This window comes from Protopterus annectens, chromosome 4.part0 (assembly GCF_019279795.1).
Source record: "Protopterus annectens isolate FY-2018-M chromosome 4.part0, PAN1.0, whole genome shotgun sequence".
Classification (NCBI taxonomy): domain Eukaryota; kingdom Metazoa; phylum Chordata; order Ceratodontiformes; family Protopteridae; genus Protopterus; species Protopterus annectens.
This window is the reverse complement of record NC_056733.1, coordinates 472087268-472114605: the sequence shown is the minus strand read 5'-3', so window position 1 is coordinate 472114605 and position 27338 is coordinate 472087268. Positions and strand designations below refer to the sequence as shown.

At 40.0% G+C, this 27338-nt stretch overlaps 1 protein-coding gene across 1 annotated transcript in view; it reads right to left on the bottom strand.

The window, feature by feature from the left end:
- The window catches only part of LOC122799383 (SV2 related protein), a 416834-nt gene that overhangs the window by 205639 nt on the left and 183857 nt on the right, over positions 1 to 27338 (bottom strand). Inside the window, exon 4 of the mRNA XM_044068393.1 lies at positions 21019 to 21117. Within this exon, the coding sequence (XP_043924328.1) occupies positions 21019 to 21117 (99 nt within the window). The remainder of the gene's footprint in view (positions 1 to 21018; positions 21118 to 27338) is intronic.

Sequence of the window (27338 nt, the reverse complement as noted above, 5' to 3'; positions counted from 1 at the left end):
GTAATCCTGTGTCTACAGTAATATAATTGGACTGGAGCCTCATAATTTATTATTTATTTATTTAATGATATTTGTTGACTGGGAAAGTCCACTGCATCAAAGATCCATTTTCAGTGGAGGCCCGGGGAGAAAAGCTCCAAAAGATACAGTTACACAGTAAACAAAGTTAAAAAAAATTAAACAGTTTACAGAAGAATCTTTACACAAACAGCAGATTAGAACATAAAAGTAAAATGCAGTTTATAACAAGAAACAATAAACATGGCTTCAGTCAATTCTGTCTAATATACTTCTACAAATCATGCAGTGTAGAAAGGTATTTAAGTTTATGAATAAATTTATGTGACTGTGTTGGATGAGGTATATTTTTAGGTATGCAAGTGATTACAGGTACATGTATGACTGTTAAGGTAGTGTTGTTTTAATGCTGATTTAAAAGTTTTTGTAGCATCTAGTTGAGTAATAGAGGGTGGCAGAGCATTCCACAGTTTGGCTATTTATGGGAATAAAGGCATTGCCCAGCTCTCTTGTTGGGTTTAGTTATGATTAGGATAATTTATTAGAATACCTTAGATTTTGGGTTGGAGTATATGTATGTAACATATCTTGAAGAAAAGGGCAGTAATTTGGGTTATATAGCAGTTTGTGAGTAAGAGTGAGTTGGGTGTAATATAGGTAATGGGGGGATTTGAGCCAATTTAAAGTTTTAATGGCTAGGCATTGATGTGTGCGAGTTGGCATATTGGTGGCAAATTTTCTAGTGGCAAGATTGTAATTTAGTCATGAGTGATGTGTGTAGGCTAGTGACTACCATAGAGGAGGGAAGGGAGAAGTAAACTATTTGCTAGTTTTGTTTTGGTAGACATAGCTAAGAAGAGTTTATGCCGATAGAGATTCCCGTGCTTAAAGTGGGTCTTTTTGATTGAGCTGAGTATGTGATTCTCAAAGGAGAGTTTATCATCAGTTGTAATGCCTAACAATTTAGATGTTTTAACAAGCTCATAGGTTCATAGGTAGGTACTAGACTATCTGCCCAAGGGCATTTATAAGCATAGCCAGAGTGTGTCGGCTTTCACTGCCCCACTGATTAATTAATTGATCCTCTGTCAAGAAGAGCCAATGAAGTGAAACCAGGGGTGTATTTTTTGTTACCCATCCACACGTCCAGGTTTCTCTTGAAGAGTGTTAGTGAGGGTCAGTGCCTGAGGTAATTTGGAATTTTGTTCCAAAGCATGAGGAGTCTCTGTGAAAGGACTCTATCCCTCCAGCATGTTCTATTTATTGTTGTGGCGATATTTAGCTCACTAGAGCGCGTGGCTCGCAGTGACTTGGATTTCTTTAGGTGGAGCATGTCTGATGGACATGCTCTGATGCTCAGTTTCAGTATTGCTTATAAATGGTGGCAAAGAACAAATAGATAAATTGAAGAAAGAATTTCTATAGCTCTGCAGGGGAGCAACATATCAGATACTGCATGGTGATTGGGCCAGACAGTAACAAGTGAAAACAAGCCATTGATAGGTCATACCAGGAAGTGTAAGTGCTAGATCCTGATTGTTATTAATGTAGCTTCTTGAAGTACAACTCTGATCACTACAGCTTCCTTCTCACTCTATTTTTGAGTTAATGATTGCAATTCCATAATATTTAGTAGAGAATTTCAATCCCAAAATATTAAACTAAATTCTAACTGAAAAATACAAAGTCGGACTTTGAAAGCGTATTAGTAAACATTGATCCCTGGAGTCATTATTTAACTATAGTCTTAAAACAGGCTTTGTGTCACATGAATGGAGGACTGCAACTGCCACCGCCTTCATAAACGAGGACCTTCAACAGATCGTGGAAACTACAGACCCATTAGTCTGACTAATCTTATTTGCAAAGCCATGGAAAGAATTATCATGGAAATTATCAGCAAGACATAAGAGACCTACAGACACTGGCTCCATCTCAGTTTGACTTTGTCAAAGGAAGATAATGCTTACTGAATCTGACGGACTTCTTTGAAAAGGTCACTAAGGCAATGGATGAGGGGAAAACGATGCCTACTGTCTAACTAGATCTGGCTAAAACATTTGATACAATACCCCACTCAAGCATTATCAACATGCTAATGGAACTAGGTATAAGCCCCTTTATAATACACCGGATAGCTAGCTGGCTAACTTATAGGAACCAGGAGGTTAGAATCAGTGAGCCCTCCTCCACAAAGAGGCCGATCAACAGTGCAGTCCCCCAGGGCTCTGTGCTGGGCCCACTCCTCTTTGGCATCTCCTTCACAGATGTCAAAGCCAATGTCACAGGCCTTTGGCTGATGAAGTTCCTGAGAGCAGTCACTGAATCCCAACAAGATGAGAACACCCTTAAGGAAGGTGTAATACAGACAAATGCTTGGTGCCAAAGTGACGGCTTGAAACTCAATACTAAGAAATGCATTATGGTACATTTTAAGAAGTCTACTACCCCAGGTAAATACATCATTAACAAAACACCCTTAAAACTAATTCATTAGTCAGGGATTTGGGAACTCATGTAGATAGTAGTAACTTTGCCTTCAATCAGTAGGCATCCAATGTAGTAGAAAAATCCTTCTATGTTGCTCAACTTATAAGCAAGGGCATGGCATTTAGGCCTGGAGAGTTCATCATACCACTGTACTTGGCCATCGTCAGACTCATCACAGTGTATAATGCCCCCTTCTGTACATACCTGACAAGACACATGCAGCAACTGGAATGTCCACAAAGGTTCCTTACAAAAAGAATACAGGGAGTAAACGCAATCTCCTACACTGATCACCTCAAAGCCCTGTCTGTTTATCAGTATCATGCAGTCTTCTGAGAGGTGATCTTTGCCTAGCATACACGGCATCCCTGGACCTTGTTTTGATTAACCTTTTGTACATCCACAAAACAAACAGCATCAGAATTTCCAGATTAAAATACCTAAATTTTGCTTGTGACATAAACAGGACATGTTGGACAAACAGATATGTTTCTCAGAGAATTCACATTCTCTGGAATGGGCTCCCCAACCACGTGAAGCAGAGTTCTTACTACCCCTTTTTAAGTGGAAATTGGACCAATGGATGGGTAAACCGAAATTCACCCCTGGTCAGGCTCCTATGCCTCTGATGCACAGATGCAGTCAGTAAATCACCACCTATAGAAATCAAGTTTATGGGTCACATTTGGGTTGCATAGCCAGGCTTACAAGGATCCTAGTGGTCACTAGCCTGGTATGCACCTATAAAACTATGAACAGCTGAAAATAGTACCTATCTACTACAGTCTTCAGTGACTCTGCCTCTCTCTCTCACTCACTCTCTCTCTGTATACATATATACTGATACTGGACATGGATACTGGAAAAATGATAGATAGACAAATACTACACCACCTCTTACAGGCAAACCTAATTATACCCACACAGCATGGTTTCTGTCCCTCACACAGTACTACCACTGCCCTCCTATCTTTCACACACAGCACTGCCCAAGCCAGAGATAATAATAAACTCATATCAGCTCTATTCCTTGACCTATCCAAAGCATTTGATACTGTTTCCCATTCCATCCTTCTAAACAAACTTTCTAACCAACAACTCTCTACCTCCACTACCTCCTGGTTTAACAGCTGCCTCTCAAACAGATATCAGTCCGTCAGATGGCAAACATCCTTCGCCCTTTTCCATCTTGTTAAGACCGAGGTTCCCCAGGGTTCTATCCTTGGCCCCCTACTTTTTAATATATTTACAAATAATCTCCATGTCTCCTGCCCCCACTCTACCTTAATAAAGTATGCAGACAATTGCACAATTATTAATACCTCCGACAATATACAAAATCTCCACACTGTCACTCAACAATCTCTGCACCTAGTAGAACAATGGCTAACTGAAAACAATCTGCTTCTCAACCCCAAAAAGACCAAGCTTCTCCTTTTCCTTCCAAAAAAACCTCAGTTCCACTAAAGACAACTTCATCATCTCATCCTCAGATAATACAATTATAACCACCGACTCAAACACCAAAATGCTTGGTGTTACTGTAGACAGCCAATTAAAATTCGACCTACATATCTTAAACTGTATCAAAAAGTCCAGTCAAAAACTAGGTCTTCTATACCATAATCATAGGTTCATAGGTTCATAGGTTCATAGGTAGGTACTAGGCTATCGGCCCAAGGGCCTACGTAAGCCTAGCCAGCAAGGTTCCCTGGCTTACGCCACCCAAGAAAGTTATTTTCCTGTGCCTTTGTCGGGCAGAGACGCAGGAGTGATCCCCGGGGAGTATTTCCTATTTCCCATCCACTCATCAAGATTTTTCTTGAAGAATGCTAATGAAGAACTTTGCTTGACATAGATGGGTTGCCTGTTCCAGAGTATGGGAAGTCTCTGGGACAGGAATCTATCCCTCCAGCATGTCCTGTTTATTGTGGTGACAAGGTTTAGGTCCCTAGAGCATGTAGCTCAGAGGGATTGGGATTTTTTTAGGTGCAGCATGTCCAACAGCTCTGGGTTTGACATGGCTTTATATGTTAGGCAGGGCTCACCTCGGAGTAGGCGATATGCTACGGAGTAAAGCTGGAGTTTTTTGAGGTGGTCAGTGTAGGGCATTTGTTTGAGGCCAGTAATTCTCTTTGTGAGGTACTTCTGTGGCCTTTCCAGCTGCTGCAGATGTCTTGTGAGGTACATTCCAAAAGGGGCGTTGTACTCTATAATGGGTCTAATGAGTGTCGAGTAGAGGGGAACAATGACCTCTTTTTTCCTGGATGAGAACCCTTTTATGATGAGGTGTACCACTTAGAAGGACTTCCTGACTACTGTGGCAATGTGACTAATCAAAGGAGATACTACTGTCCACCTGCGTCCCAAGGTCTCTTATCATGCATTCAGTGTTAAGTAGATTGCTGCCTATATGGTAGTTCATGGGTACAGAGTTTTTACCAAAGGGGATGACACTGCACTTTTTGGCATTGAGCTTGAGGCCATGGCTCTGACACCAGGCATCTGTCTCAGTGAGGCCCTTCTGTAGGATGTCCACATCATTTGGGGACTTGACTATGGCTCCTAGTTTGCAGTCATCTGTGAACTTCATTAGCCAGAGGCCTTCTGTGTTAGCCTGTACTTCAGAGAAGTAGATACCAAACAGGAGAGGTCCCAGGAAGGAACCCTGTGGTACTCCACTTGTCACTGCTTTGAGGTCAGATTTGGAGTCTGCAACTTTTACAGTGTGGGTTCTGTCAGTGAGCCAGTTGGCAACCCATCTTGTGATGTAGGGATTTATATCTAGTTTAGTGAGTTTAGCTATAATTCCAGAATGGGGGATGGTGTTGAAAGCCTTGGCAAGGTCAAGATAGGCTGTGTGAACCACCTTACCCTCATCTACGGCTTTGGTGACTGCCCCAAAGAAGTTGATCAGGTTCAGGAGGCATGATCTGCCTTTCACAAACCTGAACTGGGTGGGATCCAGAGTTTGAAGGTTACCAATGTCTTTGTTTATGAGTTCCATGATGATACGTTCCATGGCCTTGCAGACGAGGCTCATCAGGCTAATAGGTCGATAGGTCCCGGGATCAGTGGTGGCTCCCCCTTTGTGGAGTGGGATAACAGTTGCTGTGCACCATTCAGTGAGCACAAAGCCTGATGCGAGGCTATTATTGAACATGGTGCTTAAGTGGGGAGCCAGTTCATTCTGAAGTTCGTGTAAAACGCAGTCTGGGATGTTGTCTGGTCCCATGGATGCTGTGTTTTTGGCTTTAGAGAGTGCAGCTTTTACCTGCGTAGTTGTGATTACAGGGACTCTGCATTCTTCCTGTATAGATATGGGCCCTTTAGGGGGTGAGAGGGGGGTAAAGATAGCACTGAACCTATCTGCCAGGATGTTGGCAATATCAGTTGGTTCTGTAATTTTCGTGCCTTTGTGCTGTAACTTAGAGCAGATCTGGGTGTTGCCATCGAGAGTCTTGACATAGCTATAGAATGATTTGTGGTTGTCCTTGGAATTAGTGACGATTTTGTTTTCGTAGCTAGCTTTACTGAGGCTGACCAGGGAGCTCCTCCACTCATGGGATTTTACTCTCTTTTGCAACAGTTTCTTCCTTCTGTTGTACAGTTTGTTTATGGCAGGGGACCACCAGATTGGCTTCCTTTTTTTGGAGGATAGTGTCTTGGTTCTGTTTGGGATAGCACGATCCATGCACTCGTGTAAGTGCTTATAGAGTGCATTTGTGTAGGATTCAGCAGTTGTAACTGTATTGTCCATCTGCATGGGTGTCATGAAGTTCACCACTTCTGTCTTAAGAAGCATGAAGTTGGCTTTGGAGAAATTTTTTACTGTGGTTTCTTTAATGGGGGGGGGGGCGGGATGTGGATATCAAAGGTGATTAGCTTATGGTCGGATCGGACCAATGAGGAGTTGACTTCAATTGTGGAACACGGGTCACTCATGTTGGTAATGACTAGGTCTAGGATAGTGTTGCCTCTGGTGGGGGTGTGGATAAGTTGATCTAGAGCATTGGAGTTTATTTATTCCAGAAAGCGTTGAGCTAAGGAGTTGGTACACGAGTAGTTTTCCTAGTTAATGGTGGGGTAGTTGAAGTCGCCCATTATTAGGGTGTTTGGTGGAATCCTAATATTTTTCAGTACATCAAGAAAAGAGGAGTAAGAATCCTGGGGCATGGTGAGGGATCTGTAGCAAGCTACAACTGGGATTGCAGTTTTGCCCAGAGTTAGTTGCACTTGGATAACCTCGGATGCATTATGCTGAGCAACTAGCCTGGAGGTGTGGATATCCTTAATGAATATGGACACACCTCCGCCTTTTGTGTTTCGGTCCAGGTTACATGGCCAAAAAGTGTGGTATGAGTTATAGTCTGACAGTGCAGGGGTGCTCTCTGGAGCCTTGAACCAAGTCTCAGTCACTGCACAGATATCGATGTTCGAGTGAGTGCATTTTGAGATTTAGACTTCTAGCATTGAGTAGCATTACCTTCAGTTTTTGCTTGCCTGTTCCTGTTATGGTGGTGAATTTGTTATTTGAACCCTGCCTAAAAAATGCACTATAGGGGCAGCAAGAGCCTTAGCCAGTATCTGGAATCTGAGGGGTGACAGGTGCAGGCCATCTGTGGCAAAACATCGTGGTCTGTCGACATGTCATCTCAAGCAGACAGATACTGGATCCCCTTAGGATGACACCAGAAGCTTAGCCAATTGTTGAAGTCAATCATTTTGTCCATGTACTGTGGTATCATTCTGGACAATGGCAGAATGCTACTCAGGGCTAGGGTCATACCTGCCTGGGCTACAAGATCGGAGAGCTCTTCCATGTCTCTTTTCATGTAGTCCAGGGAGGTACGTCTCAGGTCATTCACACCAACGTGGACAATGACAGAGTCATATTTGTACTTGTTGTGGAGTGACCTGAGTGCATGTGTTATGTGGTGGATCATGGCACCCGACAGGCAGCTGACAGTAACCTTCTCCTTGTTTAGCCTGGTGAGTGAGACATCAGTGTGCCTGACTATAGAGGCACCTGTGACTAGTGTGTTGGGTACATTGTTTTTCCTTATTGACTGTGGTTGAGTGGCACACTGAGTCTGTGGGCTATGTGTCATTTGGATTGTGTTGAGGGATGGAGGTTGCTTGCGTTTCTGCTTTGGAGGTGTCTGTTGCTTACACAGATTATTATTGAGAGCCTCCGTGAATGTTTTTGTGTTACTATGTGTGGATTTTGATGGTGTAGATTTAGTGAGACTATGTGATGAGTGTGGTGTGGTGCAAATGCTTACCTTCTCCTCATGACTGTCAAGTTCAGTCTTGGTTGGAGAGAGCTTTGCCTCCAGTTTGGCTAGATAAGTGCATCTCTCACAGGTTGTAGTGTTGGGTGGTAGGAGGAGAGGGTTGTTTGTGTACATGAGGCAATTTCTACATTGCCTCAAGATGCCCAGATTCATCAGATAGACAGGAGAGAACACTGGGAGCTGACCCTTGGACATGCCTGAATAAAAAACTATTTTCCTCTAGATAAGTGAGGAAAGTGAGTACAAGAGCTGTTTTTCTCTAAGCCATTGAGAAAAGTAAGTACAAAAACTGTTTTCCTCTAGATAATGAGGAAGATTGAGTGCTATAGTAATTAGTAGCTTATTTAGTGCTTACAAGTTCTGAACATGAATATGCAAATTTAAGTGTTAAAACTAAGAATCTGTATCTGCACTAAACGAGTTACAGGACAGAAACAAGTGCAAATGCAGGCCTTCAAATCAGAAAGTTGAGAGAGATGGAAGATTGCCCAAATGGCCAATAACTAAAACGTCTGGGCCAGAACCACTACTTATGTGGTAGACAGGTTACCTAGTGCTTACCACTCCCGCTGATAAGGTAGAAGGCGTCCCTCTAAAAAATCTATTCTAGACCTATACTGGCTCAAACATTTATTCTACCAGCCCTGCTGTATGCTGCTGTCACACTTACTAACCTCCAAAATAATCTCTTAACCAAACTAGAAACCACCTATAACAAGATAGCAAGATTTGCAGCTAGTAATAGCTACCAATCCCATCAGTGTATATCCCATAAAATCTTAAGATGGCCTGAGCTCCCCCACATGCTTCAAATAGTACAACTACAAATTGCACACAGCATCCTAAATAAACCCAACTCCTGCCCTGCCCTTGCATCCATAATTACACCCTACACACCCAATCGTGACCTCAGAAGCACACAACAAAACCCTCTGCAGGTGACCAAGCCAAACAAAAATATTGGAAAAATACTTTACAGTCATTCAATTGCATACACATGGAACAAACTTCCATTGTCCCTTCGCTCGACTACCAAAAATGGCGGATTCAAAAAACAATTAAAACTTAATTTCCAACATGCATGGGAATGTACTTGTCAGGAAATTACCCAATGAATTTTTCTTCTTCTCTCAATTAACATATCTGCCTGATATCTACCTAAACTGTCTACATATATTACTCTTTCTAAAGTTAGTACCTATGTTATTAAATGCATCTTTGTTGTATGATGCCATAATGTTACTCTGAATTTCTTTGATTTTAGGCATTATTACATTCCTTGTAAATAACTCAATGCTAACCACATTTCTCAAACATATTGCTACTGCATTCTCAAAATACTGTACTTTGGCTTCTATATATTCGTATTGTATATTTCTCTCTGTTTTTGTACTGTATGGCCAAAATCCACACTGACCCAAGCACAAAGCAGTGTGTACCTTAAGTTACTTCAAGGTTTTCATTACATGCTATTACTATTTATTGTGATTGGTTGAATTAACTGTTTAATTAATGTTTTATTGATTGTGTTATTTAAGTTGAAATGGCACTCTAGAACTGTAGCTCTGATGAAGTCCTAGTGAAGGATGAAAGCACTTAACTCTTATTTTGTGCTGCAATAAATTTGGATTTTTATCATCTTACGGCTCACTGCTTTGTGCGTGAGTCAACGTGGATTTTGGCCATTTTTTACTAATCACTGTTTGGATCCTACATTGGGCACACCTGTTTCTGGGTTATTAAGTATCTTACAACTTGAATTGTCAGGTTTTTCTTATTTTTTAATTACTTTCCTGGAGCTTTTCTCCTTGGGTCTCCTGTGAAAAAGGGCTTTCTGGGCCTAGTCGGACTAACCCTGTTAACAAATGTAAAAATAAAATAAATAAATAAATAAATATACCCCTAAATCCAGATCAAAGTTGTTATTTTGTCACACATAAAAATCGAGTCATTATGTTGACCTTTGTTTTTGCTCTCCTTAAGTCCTTTTGGCTGTCCTCTATGCAAACATTTGGTATCCCACTGAAGATCATACAAAACAGCATTTCATGATGACAAAAACAGTAAACTAGTGGAAAAGTGTCCAGTTTAAAACACAAACATTCAGTCAAGATACCCTACTGTTTCAATGGACAAAGTTCATGAACTTTGTGCCCCATAGAAGAGGTCTGGTATACCCTATAATCACAGTCAGATAATGGTAAAATGGGGCCCTAAGCAGGCATAAACATCCCTGACCCCCAGTGTCCCCACCTGGTAGCCATTCCAGTCTGCCATTACTTGCCTTTCTCTTTCTCACTCTCTTTCCCCAGTTACAATAACACACTGTTCAAATCTGTCTGTGTGCACACTATTTTTGTCTTTACTTTAAAATAATTACATATATTTGGATTTAATTTCAAACTTTTATATCAAATTTTAGATCACAAGCACTGATAGCCATTTGCTAAACAAAACAATACAGTCTCACAATGAAAACAGACTTCGCATGAACAACAGTAAACTTCTCCACCCTTAAAACTCACATTCATTGAAACCATATTGAAACCTGCATTCATAGAAAATGCATCTAGCCAGTGGCAGATTAAGTGTATCTTTGGGCTGTTTTCAAACCATGGGCCCCCTGTACACAGTTTTAGGAACGTACATAAATGCATGTGTTCTTTATTCACATTCCTGATCGTAGTAAATTATATTCTTTGTTTAATACAGCACTACTTGTTAGAGTGATTTTTAAATATGTAGTTTTGAACAATTTTCCAGTAAGCAGTGAAACAAAACATATGAACCAATAATGACAAAACTACCCATTTCAGAACATTTCAACCGTAAAAGGCAAACTGCTGTCATTATAATCCACTAATAACAGTCAATAAGCACAATCTCTGCAGAAGTGAAAGTCATCTGAATAATTCCTCATTAAAGAGATCCGTAACTAATAAACAGGTTGCTGCTGGCAAACAACTTAACATATCAGTGCTTCATCTACATATTCAGAGCCTGCTGTTCTTTCAGAATAAATTGTCTATGTTACACTAAAAAACATTTGTGTGCTGGTGATACACAATAGGGAATGGCTGCCAAACCAGCAACAGGTTCTTAGTTACTAGGCATCTCACCCATAGGAGGACACACACACAGGAGTGCAGCATCCCCCTCCCTTTTGCTGCACAGTAGTGTCAGCAATTGATACTGATTTGAGGAAGAACTCACAACCTTCTGCACCAAAGCCAAGTGTGCTACCTGTTGTACCACTGACACTAAACAGTACAACTATGAACCTCTTATGACTGACAATTTACAGACTGTAATTGTCAGTGATTTACAAAAAAAAAATAAATGAACTAAAGGAGGCCTGGCAGATGGTGTGAAGATTTAAGGCATTTGCTTCCCAATAATCAAGGCTCAGGGTTTGGCTCTGAGCAAAGTCACTTAACTCAGATATTACACACACACACACACACACACACACACACACACACACACACACACACACACACACACACACACACACACACACACACACACACACACACACACACACACACACACACACTTGTTAGCTGCCTGATATCCTAAAACATTGCTTCACTCACTGTTTTTGCTGCTCTGTACCATAAATTAGAACCTATGTTTGTTAGCTTGGCATAATGCTGCACACCTATAGCATCTCCATTTGTTCACTGGGGTGGGGTTGGCATAATCACAGGGTGGTATCCTAAATCAAATTTGTCCTGATGCTGAGTTTCCTGGGGCTTGCTGGTCTCTACAGAAGTCTCCCATGAGGTCCTAAAGCCCTCCTGTGTTCAGAAATCTCCTGCGAGGTCCTGAACCCCTCCTGTGTTTATGGAAGTCTTTTGATTTGTTTTACTTATGGAAGATTTTATTTTTATCAGCCCCACCAGCCAACACAGGCTCTAGGCAGCTGCATAGGTTGCATAATGCTTGATCCAGCTCTGCATATAATAGTATACCAAAGCCCTTTATGATTCATAAAGACAACTATATAATGAAATAAGACAATGTACAAGATCCCATTCTGTAATCAGAATACACCATATACTGAGAATATAACCAAATGACCTCCTCCAGGATCATACTTGATTCAGAGACACTACAGTAACCATGTGTGGGCTGGTCACAGCTACATAAGTTAGGGGACCAGAAAGTTGCTGTAGCACGTATGATTATGGCAGTCCCCCTTCTGTGCAGCTAATGTGTTGCTCAGCACACACAGACCACAGCCGCAACACAATCACTAACTAAAAAAAACTTGCTTTGCATAGCATAAATACACTGGCAAAAGGTTCCCTGTATGCTGGTACCTCTGTACTACAGCCACATCTGTCCCTACCCAGGACCAGATCCACTCATTACTATGATATGATAAAGACCCCAGCTCCACAATCATGCCTAATGTATGAAAAACTTGTATGACTCACTGTGTGGCATGATAACACAGCACAGGTATTAATACTTTACTAATTTACTGTTCCTTGGTGTGCCGTTTCACTAACTTGCTACACAATTCATTCTGTTACCAGTGTGCTGTGTACAACATGTACCACTCTTCTGTGAGCTGTCTGTCGTTGCCACTGTATGTTTATAAATCAGTGTAATTTCTGATGGCATACTAAATACAGTGCTCATAATGCATTTATATAGCTGTGCACTAAGTTTATGAATATCTCAAGATAAATCAGATTTTAGCCCATAGTTCATTTTCTTATTTAATATAAAAGTTAATTTTATCAAGATACTCATCTGAACAAAAGATACCAAAAGATTTTCTAGAATAAATGAATATTTTAATAAACGTTGCACAAAGCATATTATTTTTCTATGTAGAGTGGATGTGAAAAATCATTACAATTAGTCCACACATGCTCAAAAGCAAAATGCCAAGTTTTGTCCACTATGTCTTAAAAGGACATGCACTGTTATAGCAAACAACAACATTTCAGTAAACCAGAAGGGAACACACACACACACACACACACACACACACACACACACACACACACACACACACACACACACACACACACACACACACACACACACACACACACACACACAGCTGTAAATTAAGTCCGAAAAGGCCAGTCACATAAAATACAGCTTGATATCATTAAACAAATTTACTACATATTATAATCAAATTGCCAGTATTTGGTATGGACAATGAGAAAACTGTCAAAGTCCAAGGCGACATAAAGTGAGTGCAAAGATTGGAAAATTATGCAATTGCTACTGCTGTTAGCAAAGATTTCATATTTAAAGCCCTGAAATATCACATTCAGGTGAAAATGGGTCTAAAATTCCAGGACTAGCTCTCACTCTTGAAATCTAGAAAACTATAAGCATCCAATCAATAACAGGTCTAGAAGAAAGCTGTGTCAGTAAGAGTTGTATTTAAAGGAGTTTTGTTACTAGCAATAATTCACAGTTAAATAATAATTAATAGTAATGAAAAGTTACTGAGCACTTACACTGGAATATGGATTACCAGTGACTGCCTCAAGCTCTTTGTGCTCAAATCAGCTTGTAGCATTGAAGATTCTGGTCCTCTTATAAACTATAATAACTTTATTGGGTTCTTTGTCATGATGCTTCACATCAGTCCTGGGGTACATGGTCAGGAAGGTATGACATTACTATCACCATGCATTAACACAAATATATAAACAAGTTAAAATAAGTGCCCCATATGAGAAGGAATAAAGTCTGTTTCCACTGAATCCAACCAACTCTGCTGCCTCCTAGCCATGCATCCCAGCATCTCACTGATCATCAGAGCCTATGCACACTGAGTTATTTCATTGAGTTCACAGGGGATGGGCACTTGTGAAACCTCAGATAGTTTCCCCTCCTCTGTCTTCGTTAAATTCACTCTACTTTACCCCTGAACTTTCATCTACACTATCCTCCATGTGAAGTGAAGAACTATTATAAATTTGCTTGAGACAAGACAATCTAGTCTGCCTTAAGTGCAGTTAACATTCTGCATCCACCCTATCCCTACTTCCCTACTTACTCCTTATACAAATGTCCCATACTCTTTTGAATGCCTCTGGATTCTCCCAACTCCACCCACTCTGGTAGTCCATTCCTAGAATCCACAACCCACTCTGTGAAGAAGTACTTTCTGAGATCCAGGGAATGGTGGGGCCCTACAATCTGTTGCCTGTAGCCCTATCCACCCTACAATGTCTATTGTGTTTAGGATTACATCTTTATACCTCCTTGACATGATCCTCTGAACCAATATCATGCTCCCCAACTCTTCTTCTGATCTCTGCTGATAAGACATCTACCTCCTTTAGCCCATGGTCAAATCCTTTCCCCTGCACTCCACACACATTTCTGTCACTTTCCTCTGGACTCTTAATAGGCTGGTGACCCCCCCCCCTCCACGTATGAGCTCCAGAAATGCACACAGTATTTAAAGTGTGGTCTAACCAGGTATCTGAAGTGCTACCTATCTTCCTAAGGATTGACTGCAGGTTTCTATTGTCTGCCACTCGTCTCTCGCCCTGCTCCTGGTGGTCAATTCTAGGTGTGATCAGCACCCCAAACATCCTTTTCTTGTTCCAGTGTTATCTGTCCCTGTCTCTCCAGCTGAAAAATTCACACCAGGATTGTGATCAAATTTCCCAATTTCTTTCTTACACTCTACTTCCATCCTTTAATGCTGTATCTACCTTTTTATAATCAGCAAAGAGGTTGATTTGGTTCTGTGTTCTCAGACATGCCTGGAAAAAAGAATCTAAAGAGTGTTAGGCCTAGAATGACCTCCATACAGTAATCCACTCTTCGTCTTCTTCATTGCCAACATCACCCCCCTTCTTTGCCAACATCATCCCCCTCACCACAACTCTCCTTGCCCTCCACTCAACCAAGGAGCAATCTATTTCCTCAGTCTTGGTCCTATTCCACTTCTCCAGTCATCCTATGATCCTACTCTGTGGGATATAATCAAAGACCTTCCTGAAGTCTAGATAGACCATGTTTACTGATACTCCCCTATCAATTTTACAAGTTATCTGCTCATAAAACTACTTCAGGTTGGACAGATGGTTCTTTCTGGTAATTAACTCATGTTGGTTGCTAGCCTCAAGGAACACTGCATGGCTTCTTGTTAAGATTCCCTCCATGACCTTCCCTGTCAAAACGGAAGGATACAATGAACTATGTAGTGTATCTAATGGCAGTATATGAACTGTATACATTACCAATGAACAACTGCAGTAGAATAATTGTTTACGGTGTTCCAACAACATTTGTCTGAACTGGGAATAATCACGTTTCTAAGATCAAAAGGAAGTGCATGTAGATGTCTTGAATACTTTGACTAAGCCTCTTCGCTCCAATGGCTAGGCTGAAGGGGAAGGCACCACAACAAATGTGTGAGGTTATCCTGAGTTCTGAGGAAGCAAACTCAGATACCAAAGAGCAAGATTGCTATTAATCCAAACATTGCACAGTAACTATAAATAAAAAATAGTTCAGTTCTAAGATGATTTAGTAATACTCAATGACTAGATGGGAGTAATGTAAAACTTACCCATGATCAGTGTAACTTGACCATGAGGACTTTGTCTCATGATCAAACAAACAGTGGGTAACTCCTGCATTGCCCACACTCAAGAATGAACTACTGCTGTTATACAGTTACATTATTTAAGAATGGAACTGCTTACCTTTTAAAAAAAATAATGTTGTTGAATGACAGCACTTAAGTCTTGTTGTCCTTCCTACGCCAGTTACTGATGTACTGCAGTATATAGCATTTATGCCCCACTTGTGCTCAGTACACACTGAAGTGCAGAGTGTATGTCCCCACTTGTGCTCAGTACATACTGAAGTGCAGAGTGTATGTCCCCACTTGTGCTCAGTACATACTGAAGTGCAGAGTGTATGTCCCCACTTGTGCTCAGTACATACTGTAGTGCAGAGTGTATGTCCCCACTCGTGCTTAGTAGACACTAAAGTGCAGAGTGTTTGGCCTCACTCGTGCTCAGTACACACTGAAATGCAGCATGTACATCCTCACTCATGCTCGTACACACTAAAGTACAGCATGCACGTTCCCACTCATGCTTGATACACACTGAAGTGCAGCATGTACGTTCCCACTCATGCTCAGTACACATTGAAGTGCAGCATGTCTGTCCCCACTCATGGTCAGTACACACTGAAGTGCAGCATGTACGTCCCCACTCATGCTCGATACACACTGAAGGGCAGCGGGTACATCCCCACTCGTTCTCAGTACACACTGCACTAAAGGGTATATGACCCCCACTCATGCTCAGTGCACACTGAAGTGTAGCAGGTACATCCCCACTCATGCTCAGTACGCACTGCACTGCAGCATATATGTCCCCACTAGTGCTCAGTGCACACTGAACTGCAGCGTGTATGTCCCCACTCGTGCTCAGTACACACTACACTGCAGTGTATATGTCCCCACTAGTGCTCAGTGCACACTGAACTGCAGCGTGTACAGTACCACATGTGCTCAGTGCACACTGAACTACAGCATGTATGTCCCCACTAGTGCTCAGTGCATACTGAACTGCAGCGTGTATGTCCCCACCTGTGCTTAGTACACACTGAACTGCAGCATGTACATTCCCACTCATGCTCGATACACACTGAAGTGCAGTGGGTTTATCCCCACTTGTGCTCAGTACACACTGAAGTGCAGGAAGAGACAAACCTACTTCTTTTAACCATGTGTTCTATGATCATGTCTTCTCCTTCTTGTTCTGCCAATATTGCAAATTAACAATATGAAAAAAGGGGAACGTATGACCATCAGGGTGTGTGTGTGTGTGTGTGTGTGTGTGTGTGTGTGTGTGTGTGTGTGTGTGTGTGTGTGTGTGTGTGTGTGTGTGTAGGGGTTTAAAAGCAAGTGCTTTTTTTTATCCTTCTACTTTATAAGCCTTTGATACTTCTAGCTTATCATCGGTCTGCCCACGTTTGCTAAGAGGATGGACTTCTTCCTGGGGAGAATGTTCAATTTACAATGGGCAAGCTCTGGCTCTCAACTGTACAGATTTTCGCAGAATGTCCAGATTTTTTAATCCTATTTTTGGTCTGTTTCTCATAAAATTGTGGTTTTCTATCAAATCTCTGACAAATCAATGAGGGTTGAAGTCAGAAAATAATGGCAGATATTTGAGTTTTAGACTTCATACCCTTCATAACATTTATGCTGATGTAAAACCTGTTATACTATCAACTTTCTAATTTTGTAAGAGCAATATTTAAAAAGTGTCCCTATTTTTGGGCCTTTGTCTCCCCATTATTTATGGCTTTGTCCAGATTTCTTGCTCTAAAAGGTTTAGAGGTATGGCAAGCTGATTGCTCTGACCCATCACACCATATTACAATATTAATCAGTATTCATTGCATAATATGCCTCAAATCTATTTAAGATGCTGGTTATTAACTGCAGTCTACATTTCTAATGCACTTTTGAAAGCACATGGGCTGCCAGACACTACATTATGAATTACATACCCCTAACCGGGAAAAGCCGAAAGACACAACAACAATTGTAAGGAAACTAACACATCTAAACTATAATCATAACAATAAATTCTTAATAAGCTGTTGTGTCTTTCAGCTTTTCCCAGTTAGGGGTCACCACAGCGGAACTCCGGTCCGCTAATGATTGGCAGTAGATTTTTACGTGCCAAGTTGCCGGCCCTGACGCACAACCTTCAACGAAGGTACGCCAATTCACGCATGTCTCCACACAGAAGACGCTCTAGCTGAGAATCGAACAGGACAACATCTTACTGTGAGGCGACAATATTACCGCAGCACCATCACAAATTCTTAATAAGTAATTTATTCAAATACCAACCTACTTAAAATAAACAAACTTCTCAATTAAAGCTGAAGTTGTAGATCAGCCCAGCATTTCTTCCCTGTTATGCTGCGCTACTCTACTCTGATCTATTAAAGGATGAGCTCTGTTTCTGGATACTATTACACCAGTTCTGGTAACAACAAAAAATGAACTTGAACCCCATTTTCAATGATAAATACAAATATGCTTAAAAACATTTTGTCATACAAAGTGGCACAGCATGCCATTGCTTGCTGACTTCGTACTGGACAACTCTTTTAACCACTGCTCTCTGCCTTCTATCTTCTAGCCAGTCCCACATCCACCTTACTAGCTTAGATCCCATATCTTTAGCCTTGCTACCTAGCCTGCTGTGAGGGTTCTGCTAAAGTTTAACAATACCAGTTAACATTACACTCCGCTTATTCACCTTAGCTGGGACCCAGCCACAAACATATATCAATACGGGTCTACTATACATGATCAAAATTTCAAAAAGCCAAAACCCGTATGGCCGAGATCATATGTTCGACTTTTGCAATTTCAAACATGTAAAAAAAAAAAAACTACCTACACATTGTTAACAGGGGTGGGGGTGGGGCACACCCCCTGCTATTTAAATATACCAACTCCGAGATCGTACTACAGTGTGGAAAATGGAAATTTTCCCATTCCGCACTATAGGGAGCTGTCCGTTCAGAACGTTCGAACTTCCAAAAGTTAATCATATGGTCTCAACCATATGAAAGTCGGCATTTTGGAAGTTCAATCATCTGTAGGGGAACCCCTTCATTACAGCAAATTTTTGAGGGTGGTATCTCAGAAAGTCTCTGTTCCTTGTTATTCATCAATACCCTGATGCAAATGTTTGCTCGTTAACAGCCACACGAAGAAAAGTAAATTAAATATATACGTGGCCAATCTACCATAACAATTATGTTTTGGGAAGAAAAGTAAATGAAATATATATGTGGCCAATCTACCACAACAATTATGTTTTGGGTAGTGGTATGAAAATTAACTGCTTAAGGAAAGGTCATACAAACATAGACAAAATCAATAAATGCCACGGAGAGAGTAACCAGAAATCAGGACTGAATCTTGAAACCTTGTCACTTCTCAGTTTAGATAATTTTCTAAATGTGTTTCTTCTCCTTCACATGTAACAAATCCAAGCTGGTCCAACATAAAGTTAATAAACTAAAGAATCCCATAGAAATTGCTCTGCATACTTCTGCAGGGACACATACGTCAGTTAAAGAGGAGGCTCTTAAATGGCTTACATCCATTATGGGTGAATTAAATGCTAACCGTTAACTCTTTTTTTATCCCTCCATATTACAGCTATGTAATCCACACAGTTGGCTGAGAAATTACACCAGAATAGATACTCACAACTACCTGAAGAAGTATCAGATTAGTAGATAGCAAATGTTGGAGGTGTGATGAAGAAGAAACAGGTAACTGGGAACATAACATTTTGGGAGTGTAATGAGTTGGCAGACTTTAAAAATTCCCTACAGAGTACTTTGTTGGAAATACTATGGGTTATCGAATGAATCTAATTAAGGAAATTATTTTTCTGAGCTGAGACACAGGATCTGAATTGCCTGGACTAGAAAATAGAAATCAAAATCTAAATGAACTATACTTCATATAGTGAATATTGTGCAAAAGAACAGGAAGTGGGATCTTTAGAGAAGGGTAGGAGTAAATTACATAAAAAATGGAAATCATGGGAACAATGCATAGAGAAAAATGATTTGGAGGAGGAATGAGGTTTAAGAGAAGGCAGAAACTGAATAATTTATGTAATGTTCCTTAAAATATAAGATATATAACAATATATCTGATGTATAATGTTTGTAAATCTGAACTTGTTAATATGGTTTGATTACTTTTATGCAAACGTATGTTTGCCTATGACACAAATTATAAAATTCAATAAAGGTGTTAAAAAAGAAGACGTACCAGATTAGAAGGTATCACGTCTAAATCCACCATTGACCACCTAAACACTTTTACACACATTCAAAGGATGCAAATATTTTGCCACTCCAAAATATAAGAATGCATAGTAGGATAGGTTCCCTCAAAATTAACATCAAATTGTCCAGTTACCTGGTGCAGACAGATAAAGCACTAACTACAATCCAGATAACCTGCATCCAACTAGCAGCAGAAACACTGGAGAAGCCAGGCAGAGGAAGACAGGAGTGAACAGCTAATGTGGACTAGTCTAGGCTGGGGGCAAGGAGGCAGTCTGGTCCTCTACAATGCTTGCAGAAGTGCAAGGTGTAGTGCATGTGGCATTATAGGTCAAGGAGACAGCTAAGCTACACAGTTGTCCCCAGAAGCGGGAACATTTGGCATGTGTGTGGAGGCACTCGTACATCCTCTGGAGCAGTAACTGTAGATGTCACAGCCACTATGGGGAGAGAGTTAGGCACATAAAATCAAGAAGCATCACTCCACATCAGATAACTGCCTAATCTAGACATCTGACTTTCACCTCTACAGGAAACTAATGAGCTACTGCCTGGTAGGCTCTTGTCCTGAACTGATAACCTTTGCTGTGACAGGAAATGAATGGACCTGGCTCTTATGACAGAGGAACAAATTAAAATATAAGGTGATCAGGGTAGAGGTGGGGGGCTTGATGGTCATGTATGGTGGGGAACTTTTAAAAGTTTAAAAAAAATATCAGTGAATTTTCAAAGAAGCCACCCTACTTAGTAATACCAGCTAGACTAGAACTTCATTACATAAACTTATCCCCAAGCATATAGAGCCGTAATATATTGTAAATTAGTAACTGAAACAAGCTTTCTGATGATGCAGTATTTATCTCTAATTTACAAAAGTCTGAAATATGCTCTCAGTATACATTTTACTGGTAGGACAAAATACCACATGTAATTATCATAATTCCAGTCTTGTACTGTATATTAACTATTTTTTGCCACATTTACCAATTGCTGATGTGACAGTAAGGCTTCCTTTCCTTTAATTAGTAAACAAGCTATGATGCATTTGAATTGCTGCTGTTAGCAGTATAAAACATTCTTAAATACATAATTACATGTTTGCAACACTAAAATTAGTGAAACAGACATAGGGAAAATTGTTCCTATCTTAACAAAATCAAACATAATGTGGTTCATAAGATCTGGGGGTTCTTTAAAAAAAATGATAAGTAGTTAAAAATTTAATTTTTTTCATCATGTACAATTTTAAAACAAATCAGAAAACTATTCATCCCACTAAGTCTTAGGATATTTTAGGCATGCTAAACATTTAAAAGAAATAAGTTTAAAGAAAAGCAGAATAAGAGACAAACAGCCATACCGATGTAAGCAATGCAACCTGCCAGTTTGGTAACCTCCACTCACAGTGAAGCTGGGGAGCAAGAATGCTCAGGATCATCATCTCCATGGCATCTGCCATCTAGAAAGAAAGACAACAAGAAGGAGCATCATCAATATCAGTCCTCCCAGAAAACTTGTGCTGCAACCCTAGTTCTGCAGGACATTCAGCATGCTACCTACACTGCATTGCTTATAATGTAAGTTGCTTTCCTAAACATGCTGTGAGAGAGGCAGCATGTAACTGTTGATTTTAATTTTAAATACTGTTAAAATAGTATCCATATTATTCAGTTGTTTTACCATTTGCATATGCAATGTTCTAAACAATGTACCAAACTAACTTATAAAGCTACTTTGCTACATTTTCTCACAGGGTTGTTTTCATGCCTGGGGGCCAGGAGTTAGGACAAATCATTGCAGTTTACTAAATGTGTGTTAAGGCAGATCTGCACAAAACATTCACATGTGGTTCACATTGGGGGTATTACATTCTTGGATATAGATTTTTGCAAACATAAGTAAAGAATACAGGCCAGAAAAAAGACTTGGCTCAGCAGAGTTCATTTTAACTGATGAACAGCACTCCATCTCATGCAAGTCTGTTTGCTCAAAAAGCCACCCTAAAATCAACCAGTTGTAACATTTAGTATCAAATATTACTCCAGCTCACTTACAACATTTATAAAAACAACAGGTTTTGCATCAACGTGCATTTTCTGAAAATAAGAAGTATGAATCTCAAATGTATGGCATGGATGACATTCTATAATCCTCATTGATTTATCAGAAACAAATGAATGAGGAACAGAGCAACACGTGGCAAATTAAGGGACAGTTAAGAGGTAAAAGCTGAATGATTTCCTGAATCATCCTCACTAATACTGCAAGGTGGTGTAACCTGTACCAAAACACTTATGATGTCAGAGTTTGGTTATACTTTGCTAGGGATCATAGTCCTTCCTGTAGATGGCTTAATATTACTGTAAGTACACTGATTTCTCATAGGGCACATATACCCCCTCAAATGCACGTTTGACACTTTTGGATGAAAGTACCACTTAACACATATCCTCTGGATTTTTAAGTAGTTTTTCAGCTTTTTTATAAACATGTTCCTATATGTGGTAGCCTGTAATTACCTGTGTGTCTAGCTGGGAAGTCAGAGGGAACTATAATGCCTGTTGTGTGGAGATACGTTTTAGAGTAAGTTTGTTTTTTTAGGTTGGTGCCACTCATACAAAGGCAATGAGCTTGACTGCATTGAAAGAGCGAGTGACTAGTTAATGCAGATTTACTACCACAAACACAATCATATGCTGTTACATAATTTTGTCCATTCACTGTGTCATCATCACTGTAACCTCTTTGACTGTGACATCACAACAGACTGAGCAAGTCAATTACAGTCAGTGATTCATGCCAGACATTTGAGCTTCAAACTTCTTATTGTTCAAGTTTTGCACGAGCAACTTAGATGTCCCATACAATGAGTATGCAGTGCAGTTGTCATAAAACAGAAATGGAGATAGTTACGTTTCACATACAGCTACTGATAACCAGGCAAAACAATTCTTATCTTGAAATTTAGTAAGGGTAAAGAAAATGTACACTGTTTATTATGAGGTAATGCCTGTTTCTGAAATCAGCATTAGTTTAGTTGACATATTATAGCTATGTTCCAAGTGTGCAATACTGAAAGCACATCTTTAAAAATTACTCATTTCTGTATATTATGCTTATGGCTAAGACATAAACAAAGCTGGAAGGATACGCATGAGGACATTTAGATAATAATTAACAGTTGTATGGCCTCATATTTAGGACATATTAAAACATCACAACACCTAAACATCTGTGGCTGACAAAGTTTGCTGATGACTGCAAACTGGGAGCAGTCATTGAATCTCCAAATGATGTCAACATCCTACAAGAGGGTCTTACACAAACAAATGATTGGTGCCAAAGGCATGGCATTAAATTCAACACAAAAAAATGTATTATCATTCCTTTTGGTAAAAGCGATGTTCCTGCTAACTAACACATTACAGCAACACCTTAAGCATGCACTCAGTGGTGAGAGACCTGAGCACACAGGTTGACAGCAACCTTACCTTTGACCACCATGTCTCCACAGTGGTAAGAAGGGCATTCTATAGTGCTCATCTCATATGTAAGGGCATTGCCTCCAGAAAAAAAGAAGTTATAACCTCCCTGTATGCTTCCCTCATCAGGCCAATAATTGAGTACAACCCCCCCTTTTGATATGTACGTTTCCAAGCACCTGCAGCAATTGGAGAGACAACAAAGGTTCCTCACAAGGAAAATTCAAGGTCTTCAGCATCTGTCCTATGGGGATCATTTGAAATCACTGTCATTTTATTCTGTTTCATACAGACTACTCAGAGGTGATCTCTGCCTTATATATAATGCAATCTCTGATCCTGCTTTATTGGAAATGCTGCATATCAGTAAGTCAAATGGTACCCGGGTTACTCGCTCTAAAGACCTTAACTTGGTATGTGACATTAATAAAACCTGCTGAAGGGACAGATTTGTTTCCCACAGGTTACCACGCCTTAGGAACAGACTCCCACTTCATGTCAAACAGAGTACCTCTTTGGCCCTCTTCAGACATGAGCTGGATGATTGGACAGGTGACAGTAAATTCACCTTGGGGGTTCCACATGTATCCTTCTTGGACAGGGGCAATAGGTGCTGATCGTGGAAATAAGGGTAAGAACTTGGCTAGGCTTGTAAGGACCCTAGGGCCATTAGCTTAGTAACTTCCTATGATCCTATGATTTTGGACATAAGCTTTTGAAACTTCAGTCTAACAAACTGTGTAGTTAAAACTGCATCAAAAGTCATAGATTCAACTCTGCTTTTTATTTTATTTCATTTTGAAACAGTCACAATACCTTAAAATTCAAAAGTATACATTGCTAAAGTTGCACATACAAAACTCAATGTAGAAGGTACGTTCTTGGTACTTTGGAACTGCAGAATAAATCAGTTGCCAAGTGTAGTCTATATGAAATAGGTCTGTAATGAAAAAATATGAACCATATTCATCCAGTTGGTAGGAAAATATTTAATTTTATTCATTTATTAACCAGGTAAACCCATTAAGCAAGAGCCCCACATTTTAGGGACAATCTTGTCTGATTAAGTTACTAGCTGACCTGCTTAAACACAATTAAGTCCAACCGAGCAAAGCTCACTTTGTCAAGAACTGTTTAATGAGATCACACAGTAGTGATTACTCCAAAACCAATGCTTTACTATTTATTGATCTCAGTGGTAATCACAAATAGTACAGATCCCCAACAGACATTGTACCAGAGGCTGCTGCCCACTGCTTTGAATTTTATTTCCTTTCGGACAGACACATTGAAGTATCTGTGCCAGTCAAATGTAAATATAACAGCAAGTTAAAAACTAAATCCACATGGTGAAACCACTACATAAACAAAGTGCATAAGAAAAATAAAATAGCTGCTGGTTATCTCAAAAAGATATTCATTTCATTTTTATAAAAGGGATTGAAAATTAGTAAGCCACTCAAATATATCATTAGAAAAATGCAAAAAGACAACCATGAGTCCTTCAGTCATATTAAAAAGATTAGGAGTAATCAACAATTCTGTATTGAACTTATCTCTAATGTTACTTCCTTCTCTGACCCCATGGACATTATATTGCTAATATCTCTTCCACCTGATCCCCATTGACCCTCCCATCCACCCTGCCTCATTCTCCTTCATATCTCCCATCCCAGAATCACTTTGGATCAAGTCCTTTAGGCACTTACAAAAATTAAATATATTACTTCCATGGGTCACGACAGTATCCCAGAATGTCAGCTGAGTTCCACTCTCAGCTAGTAAAGCTCTCAATCAGCTTTTCACTCTGAATATCCCTACTAGTCAAATCTCCTGGTTATAGCCCCAAGGTATGGAGAACAGTTATTGTAGTATCCTTGCATAAATGTGGTCCCTCTAATGGCCCTGAGAATTGCAGTCCTATTAGTCTCACTAACATTATTTGCAAGGATATAAAATGCATTATAGTTGAACTACTAAAAACACAGTTTATAGGTGATGTTACATCCCTGCACATCACTGTTGCTTTATAAAAAGTAGAACATGCCTAGACAACATGGCTGAGTTCTTTGAAAGGGTCATTGGGTCCAAGGAGCATACAGTCCGTGCTGCCGAGCTGGACCCTTGCCATGCCCTTCAACACTATCTCCATACTGGAATTATTGACAAACTCTCCCAACTCAACATTATCCCAGATATAGTTCACTGAATAGGTAACTGGCTATCTGATGGAAGCCACACCACTAAGGCTGGGGGATGTTTTCTCTAGAAAGAAGAGCATCACCAGTAGTGTCCCCCATGGCTCTGTCCTGGGCCCTCTCCTCTTTGTTATATACTTGTCTGGCATAACAAGCTGCTAATAACTAAGTTAGCTGATGACTGTAAGTTGGCAGTGGTTATCAAATCCAATTCTGATACTCAAACTCTCCAGTAAGGGCTAGGCCAAACAAATACCTGGAATGTTAATCATAGCCTTACACTCAACTCCAAGAAATGCAACACAGCTTCCTTAATGCAACACAGCTTCCTTTTGGTAAATCTAGTTTTACTATTGTTTACAACATCTCTCTCTCTCTCTTGTGATCTGTAGTGAGAGTAGGAATCAGGTTGAGGAGACTCCGGAGAGGTGGAGATATGCTCTAGAGAGCAGAGGAATGAAGGTCAGCAGGGCTAAGACAGAATATATGTGTGTAAATGAGAGGGAGGGTAGAGGAATGGTGAGGATGCAGGGAGCAGAGTTGGTAAAGGTGGATGAGTTTAAGTACTTGGGATCAACAGTTCAGAGTAATGGTGAATGTGGAAGAGAGGTGATGAAGAAAGTACAGACAGGGTGGAATGGGTGGAGAAGAGTGTCGGGAGTGATTTGTGACAGACGGGTACCAGTAAGAGTGAAAGGGAAGGTCTACAAAAGGGTAGTGAGACCAGCTATGTTATATGGGTTGGAGACAGTGGCAATGACAAAAAGGCAGGAGTCAGAGCTGGATGTGGCAGAGTTAAAGATGTTAAGATTTGCACTCGGTGTGACTAGGATGGATAGGATTAGGAATCAGTATATTAGAGGGTCAGCTCATGTTGGACAGTTTGGAGACAAAGCAAGAGAGACGAGATTGCGCTGGTTTGGACATGTGCTGAGGAGGGATGATGGGTATATTGGGAAAAAGATGCTAAGGATGGAGCTGCCAGGTAAGAGGAAAAGAGGAAGGCCTAAGATAATGTTTATGGATGTGGTGAGAGAGGACATGCAGGAGGTTGATGTGACAGAGCAAGATGCAGAGGACAGGAAGAAATGGAAAGAGATGATCCACTGTGGCGACCCCTAACAGGAAAAGCCAAAAGATGATGATGATGATATATATATCTATATATATATATATATCTATATATATATATATATATATATATATATACACATATATATATATATATATATATATATATATATATATATATATATATATATATATATGTGTGTGTGTGTGTGTGTGTGTGTGTATATATATATATATATATATATATATATATATATATATATATATATTGTTCCATTTTAAATTGGACATAGATATCTATGCTGATAAACTCTCTTTTGACTACCACACCTTTGTGGTGGTCAGAAAATCCTTCCATCTTGCAGAACTTATCCTTCAAGGTATCACTTCAAGTTTCAGAAAAGCTATAGTCTCACTTTATTTCTCTCTTATTAGGCCCATCATTGAATATAATAACTTATTTGGCATGTATTTTGATATGCACCTAAACCTAATTGACATACATCAATATTTCTTCACCAAAAATATCTCAGGTCTCAGTACCCTTAATTAGTCTAATATCTAAAATCCTAACCTTCTATTCAGGGTTGTACAGATTCCTGAGGGGTGATCTAAGTCATAGCCTTCCATGATATGCATGCCCTAGCACACTTTCACATAAATGGAACCAGTGCTAAAGCAAACACCCATTCTAGGACCTATACTACCACATAAACAAATGCCATATTATGTAACTAATAGGCAATCTAACATATTCATCATTTATTGAGCAGGATTCTCTTATAAATCAAGCAGAGTACTTTTCTCTCAACCTTTAAAAAATGTGTGGGTGACTGGATAGGTAATAGTAAATTTTCACCTGAGACATGTGGGTAAAATCTATTTAATGGGGGACATTGTTTGTCTCCCAGTTGTACTTGATGAACATA